This window comes from Trypanosoma grayi (genome assembly GCF_000691245.1).
Source record: "Trypanosoma grayi strain ANR4 Tgr_356_V1, whole genome shotgun sequence".
NCBI lineage: Eukaryota > Euglenozoa > Kinetoplastea > Trypanosomatida > Trypanosomatidae > Trypanosoma > Trypanosoma grayi.
Window position 1 is genome coordinate 4,608 of NW_008825975.1, and position 7,009 is coordinate 11,616.

The following is a 7,009-nucleotide window of genomic DNA, read 5'->3' on the forward strand; positions in this document are numbered from 1 at the left end:
ACACACACACACACACACATCGCTCCCCTTCGTGCTGCAGTTCTCATAAGGAAGTGTTCAAAAAATAGACGGGAAAACGTTCCGGTGTATTCGATCCCGCCTCTTGCCAGTCCTCAGCGCCACGCACCGAATGTCAACTGACCAAATCGTGGAGTTGGAGAAGCGCGCCAGCGCTGCGGAGCATGCCATCGCCACGATGAAGCAGCAGTTGAAGGCACAGTCGGCTACTGGAAATGGCGACGCCGCGTTGGAGTCGAGGCTGCGCCAGCTGCTGGTAGTGATGCGGGAGGACCAGCAGGAGTGCGAGGCGATTCGCGCCCAGCGGGACGACCTCAAGGAGGAGAATGAGCGGCTGCGGGCGCAGGTGGCGCGACACGAGTACCGCATCAAGCATCTCCTGCGCACAATTAACGAGCTCGATTCCGAGCAAAAGCAGCAGTAGCGGCAGCAGCAGAAGTCGTGAAATCACACATTTCCACGACGCACAAAGAGAGGTGTATGCTTAACACTACGCTGTTTGAATATATTAACGGCACTTTTTTTTCCTCTCTAATGCCGCAACACCTGACACCAACCCTGTCTGTTTTTTTTTTGTTCTTTCTCTGTTCTGACATGCTCTCTTTTCTTTCTTTCTTTCTTTCTCTCTCTGTTTCCCACACACATTCACAACGCCGTAGGGTGAAAGGAATCACAGAAGGAAGGAGGTTCTGCAGTGGTGGGCGCTAGCGCGTGCCGTGCAGGAAGCAGGAGGCCACAACTGAGCAGTTCGTTCTTTCTGCAGCGCAGCTACTCGTAAGAGGAGGAGGAGGAGAGAGAGAGAAAAGAGGGGGTGAGGAGGAACGAAGGATAAGAAAAAGGGAAGAGGAAAAAGAAAAGGGGCAAAACAAGGAGGAAGAGTAAAGAGAGAGGCCACGAGGAGGAAAAAGGGGGGAAACCGAGACGGTCAAAAAACAAATACAAGACACATAATCGGAAAGCCGAGAGGGAATCAGGAGGAATAGAACGAAGAGGGCAGGGGGGCGGAATAGACAAGTAGAGTGAAAACGAAGGTGAAATCACAGCGGGGAGGATACGTAGACGCAGTAATCAGATATACGTTTACTTCCTGCTTGATTTATCTTACTCAATTGCTTTTCGCAGTATTCCTCCGCCTTTTTTTTTTCGTGTGCGCCTTTTTCTTTTGTCTTTCGGTGTCTTCTGTTGTGTCGCATATCTCGAGACCCGGTGAGCTCGGTGTTTTCCGTTCTCGCATTTCCCCATCAGCGCCGCCCACCAGGCTCACATTCTCCCCGTACAAAAACACCGACGCGCACCTACACTAACGAGAGGTGGGGAGGTGAAAAAAGGGAGTAAGGAGGAGGATAAAAACAGAAGCTTTGTAACGTGAGCGCCTTTGTTTGCCTGCTTGTTCCCGTGGTGGTTGCTCTTACTCTTGGTGTGTGGGTGTGTGCTCGGGTTTTAGGCAGGGCACGCAGTACACCTAATTGCACATCGCCATACGCGTACAGGCTGGTGTGTAGTACGAAGAGAGTAGAGAGCGGTGCATCAGCGTCCACCCAGCCTACACACACAAACAGAAGGCAAGGGTAAAGTGGTGGGAAGACAGTGAAAAATCCTCTTTCTAACAAAGAAGGGAAAGATCTTTTTTTTACTGTTGATTTTAAAAAGAGAATAGAGGTCTATATATCTCTTTATATATTGACTTCTCTGGTGATTTGCTGACTCGCATTTTCGTGTGTACTGCTTTGGACCTATTGGACTCGTTTCGCACTATCGGGGAAACGTGTGTGCATTGAGCGGCGATAAAAGAGTGAAGGCGTGGGTGATTGAGAGTTTCTGTGAAGAGGAAGAGTAAAGAGTGGTCGGAGACACACATATACATTGTAAAAGAAAGAGAAGGAGTGTGACAAGGGAATTCGGTGTGTGGAAACAGAAAAGAATAATATTACAAGCGAGAGAAGTAAGGAAGAATAAGGAACACGAAAGGGAAGGGCTATTGTTCATCTAATTGCCTTCTCGGCTCGCAGAGACTACCTCCACTTGAGTTACTATTGTTGTCACTTCCAGCTCTTCGTGCTGTATCGGGGCAAACACTCGGAGAGGGATAGTCTATCCGTATATACGCACATACGAACTCAGCACATCGACTGCTAGCTTTTGTGGTGTGTGTGTACGTGTGTGAATCAAAGCAGCAGTTCCAAGTGATTGGCAACAAAAACAAGGGGAGAGAGGTGCACGTCCGACTCACTCCGTACGGTGCGAATCCTCTTAATTCTCGCTGCTTGACTGGTATGGTCTCACAGGTGTCACCGACTCACATCTTCCTTCAGTGGTTCAGCATGGCCCTGCAGGTTTTGGAAAGCCGCTTTGCACTCCGGAAAGATGCAAATCTTTTCGTGGCTGCTTCTGACGAGAAGATGGATGTTATCTGGCGTTTCCTCTCGATTTTATCATGGATCATATGTATTGTTATGCGGAGATATGACACGGTTCTTCGCGGGTGCTCTCCGATTGCGCTGGAGACACTTATTCCACTGTTGCGCGTCGTCCTCGTGGAGGACGACGCAATGTTGAGGCGAGAGGAGCTCATGGCCTTGTCAAATGGAAATGGCACCACTCATCGACTACAAGGTATGACAAGCGCAGCTGTGCGCAACAATTTACCGCAGCAAAAACGAAAAGAATGTGTTGGGCCTCGAACAGCGTTTGCAGTGGAGCTGTTCACGTGGTTTACTCTAATTCTTGCACTGCTGGACCTGACGAACATTCACCGGCTCTCGGTGGCGCTATTTTTAGCCAATACTATTCATTGGATTCGCCTCGGGCCTGTTTCGGCTAGTTGTTTGGTGGCGCTCTATATAGTCATAACCTACCTCTGGTACCCCGCGTACCCTCTGCGAGATACGTTTCTTACTCTATCAGGACAACGTTCATGGACGCATCACATGTATTCAAGTTACAGTCTGGCGTTTTCGTTGACGTTACTGATGACGGACACACAGTTCCTCCAGCGTGCACGGTACGCAGTTGTCTCAAGGGCCATCATGCTGCCTTCTTCCCTAGAGAAGAATCTCGCCAACACACCGCTGAGTAAAATGTGCGGTGTAGTGCAGAAATTTTCAGATGTGTTCTTTTTTGTGGGATTCAATTTTTGTATGGCCCTGGGCGTGTGGTTCACGGCTATGATGTTCGAGTGGGGACTAGAGGTGCCGTGCACGGGCGTCATATGTGCTTTATTAACTCCTCCAGTCATTTTGGGTGCGGAATGGACGCGGGATTTTAACAGGGCACTATGTGAGGGGATTCTCTGCTTCGTAGCATATCTTGTCATTGGGCTCTCGGTGTTCCTTTTCGTTCCGGCGCACTCGCTGCCTTTCACAGCGAACTGCATGGCATCTGCATTTTTTGTTGTGTACATGGCCGCACATTCACCACGGCGTGTTACGTCAACGCTGCCGCTGACGCTGTTATGGTTGGTGATGGTTGGCATGGACGCGTACTGGCAGATGCAACGTGGCGCAATGGGTGAGCTGCGTTCTGCGTGGCTTACCCAGCTTCTCTGTCTCAACGCCATCACACTTGGGGGCCTCTTTATGTTGTCAACTGCACTCCACGTGTACCGGTGGGAGTGGCCAACAGAGTCACCAGCAACAGCGACGGTGGCAGTGCCGGCTGCCGTGACAAAGTCTATTGCTTCAACAAGGAGCGAACAAAAACAAAAGGAGAAGATCACACCGACCACAGTCTCGCTTAACGTGGAGAGGGCCACCGCGCCTGTAGCAGCCGTAACAGCAACGTCACAACCCTCCGTAGCGAAGAAAATTGATAATGGCAGCGAAGAGAATGCACAAACTGTACTCTCGCCTTCATCGATGTCATCGTCATCTGTATCCCTGCCATCAGTGCCAATGGATGTGAAGACCGCAACATTGGTGGATCCCCCATCGAAGACAAGCAAAACAGCACACATTCATGAGGGTGATAAAGCAGTGGGGGAAGCCGTGCAACAATCGTCTTCGGGCCCGAAGGAGAAGCATATGCGTGCTTCAATTGATGAACACGCGGATGCTGATGTCGTGGTCAATACGGGCAGAAGAGTCTCTTCCTCTGCAGTTTCAGCGAGCCGCAAGAGTGTGCGTGTGTGCACACCCCCGCCCCCTGTCGCTGCTTCATCAAAAACGGAGGAAATGAAGCGTGAGGAGCCAATACACGTGCTGAATGACAAAAAATCGTTGCCGCGGGTTACCGCTTTGGAAGAAGTGCAAGCCACGATCGCTGCAAAGGCGGAAGTGGAGGATGCGGCCACGTCGTCGGTATCGTCCGTGTCAACGCGCAGGGACAGGGAAGAAGAACACACTCAGCCATCCCCTGCCACCGATGAACCGTTCAAGTTGGAACCATCTTCATACTCTCTGGCGCTATCGTCTTCACCACTGCAAACGAGCAGTAGTGTCAGCAGCGTTGAGAGGAGGAGCAGAGCGGTCAAGAAGAAGACGCAGCATCCTACACCTGCAACCGAGGAGGCTATCAAGAAGGGTAGCAAGTCTACCGATCCCACGACGACAACATCGGGCCCAACGACAACGACCCCAACGCCACCAAAGGCAGTGGAGAAGGCTGTGACTATTCCACTCCCAAGAGGTCTGAGGAAGGATTCACTCCCTGCGTCTCGTCCACCTGCTGAAATATCGGCGGTAAAGGCAGCAGCAACACCATCTGTAACAGCCCCAGAGCCAACCAAGACGGTGCCGCCCACAACCTGGCAGACGCGCCGGGCTGCTCCCGAGAGGGTTGGGAATACCTTCAAGGAGAATGTCACCAAGACAGGCAATCGCAGGGTGGTTTTGACTCACGGCGCACAGTCGCCTCCGCCACCGTATTCGGAGGCACAGAAGATGTTGCAGGCAGAATCTTCTACCGAAACAAAGAAGCACACTGTGGAAAGATTTACATCCCACGCAGATGGGACCAATAATCTTAACAACAACAGCAAGCTCCACGCTACGGTGTCACAGCCCAGGATTTTGGAGGGCAGGCGGTTTACTGCGGAGACAACGGCGGTGTCGGCGACGGTGAGCGGCACAGCGGCATCGCGTTCAGAACCTGTGCAGCGTGGTGGTAAACAAAGACAAAGTATCCCTGATGGGCGTGAGAGCGCGACTCTTGAAATCCCACAACCACGCTCCACACGGACTGTCCAGGCGGCGGCGGCGGCGGCGGCGGCGGCGGCTCCGCCTCCGCCTACTGAAACAGTGTTGGATTCGCCAACGCCTGATACACCCCCTGTGCAGCCGAGTCTGCTGGGTATTGGTAGTGATGCTCGTGAGAAGATGCTTGCACTATTGAGTGACAAGTGCTCGGTGGAGATGTCGTCACACGGCGACGATGACGTGCCCCTGGACTTTGCACATCTCCACATTGAATCACCGGCAAGAAGCACACCTAATTCACCGCGCCACCATGTGCCTGTTCCGACGTACGAGGCGTCACGTGGCATGCCGCCATCTGCCCGACACGCCCTGGAGAACTTCGCAAAGGCGTGGATGCCGCATGCAGAGGCGCCGGACACTGACTCAAACGACAGATCTGCACGGGAGACAGAGCAACGTGACGTTGAGCTTAATGTGAATACAGTGCCCATTTCACGCGTGGCTGTGAACCGTGAGTATCCTATGCAGAACCTCTTGGCTCCATCTGCAGTACCGCATGCGCCCACGTTTACTGAACCGCGAAGCAACTTACTGAGACAGAATCCACACCCGATGATTGTAACGGAAGACACGGTCGAGAGAAACAGCTCGAATTCATTCCAGATGACTGCGCCAAATCTTCGGCCACACGTCGCGCCGCTAACGCACGTTGAACCTCACATGGTTACATTGCCGCAATCACAGATTAATCCGCAAATGCCCATGATGCTCGTGCAAATGAGTGATGGACGGATGACCCTTTGTCCCGTTGTTGCCTCTTCCTACACCGCCGCAACGCATGCTGTTCTGACATCGCCACATTTGAAGTCAGCTGTGATACCACAGCCGCCGCCGCCGCAGCAGCAGCAGCAGCAGGCCATGGCTTACCCCCATGTCGCTCTTGCTCAGCAGCAAGTGTATCAGGGGGGGTGGACGCAAATGAGTCCGTACCAGAGTCCGAAGAAGTAGAAGTTTGATTCACTTCTTTTCCTGTTTATTCGTCTGATAAGGCTTAAAAGAAAAAAAAAGGAGGTAAAGTCGAAGATGCAGAATGTGGACGCATGACGTATATTCCGTTTCACTCAACGGATGTTTCGTGTCAACCTTGTCATTGTTCAATTGCTTATATGCGTCCATGTGTATTTGTTTGATGGTGAGTTTGACTTTCTGCAAAAAGGTCTGGTTATGTATTGTTGTTGGTGTGGCCGCCGCCTGAGCCCAGTAGCCTGAAAGGAGCAGGCGGGAAGTGGGGATATCAGACAAAGAGGTGCATGATGTGATCACCGTCTTCCTCGGCTTGCTGAGGCACTGCCGGTGAGCTGGGGGGGCGAAAGGCAACTAAAAAGGAACAAAATGGAGGGAGGAAGCAAAGGGTAGAGGTGCTTGTATATAACCCTCTCTGTTAAAACGGTGCTCGTGGCGGGGAGGAGTGAAGGGAAGAGGTGAAGGGGCGTGGCAGAGAAGGAAGAGGGACAAAAAAAAACGAAACTGAGGTATTTCCTCGTGTGTTCTTTTTTCTTGTTAGTTTTTCATTCCGGCTTAGTGGGAGAACAGGCGCACACTTCGTATTTTTTGTCTCCACATTCCTTCGGCTGTGATTCACCTTGATTTTTTGTTGTTGTTGTTGTTCTTGTTCCTTTTTTTTTTGTGTTTGTCGTCTCTCTGATCTGTGGCGTAACTGTTGGTATAACTGAGTTTATTGGTGTGCTTCCCGGTCAGACTGTTGGTGGTATAATTACGCCTTTGTTGCAGGTGGGGCTCTTGAAATGATTGGCTCTGCAAGCAGGGCCGCTGATGCCATTGCGATGGGTAATGGAATG

General features: G+C 51.6%; 3 protein-coding genes across 3 annotated transcripts in view; all 3 read left to right on the top strand.

Annotated features, from left to right (window-relative positions):
- DQ04_03561020 (putative MCAK-like kinesin) overlaps positions 1-49 on the top strand; it is a gene marked incomplete at both ends in the record, with an annotated part of 2,055 nt that extends 2,006 nt beyond the window's left edge. The window contains one exon of the mRNA XM_009312928.1: positions 1-49. This exon is cut by the window's left edge and continues 2,006 nt beyond it. Within this exon, the coding sequence (XP_009311203.1) occupies positions 1-49 (49 nt within the window).
- An 81-nt stretch (positions 50-130) lies between these two features.
- On the top strand, positions 131-442 carry DQ04_03561030 (hypothetical protein; the record flags this gene model as incomplete). Its single annotated transcript, XM_009312929.1, has 1 exon — positions 131-442. One exon carries the CDS (start codon positions 131-133, stop codon positions 440-442), a length of 312 nt encoding a protein of 103 aa, XP_009311204.1.
- Positions 443-2,291: 1,849 nt separating this feature from the next.
- On the top strand, positions 2,292-6,158 carry DQ04_03561040 (hypothetical protein; the record flags this gene model as incomplete). The annotated part of the gene is made up of 1 exon (XM_009312930.1): positions 2,292-6,158. One exon carries the CDS (start codon positions 2,292-2,294, stop codon positions 6,156-6,158), a length of 3,867 nt encoding a protein of 1,288 aa, XP_009311205.1.
- Between the last annotated feature and the right edge of the window lie 851 nt (positions 6,159-7,009).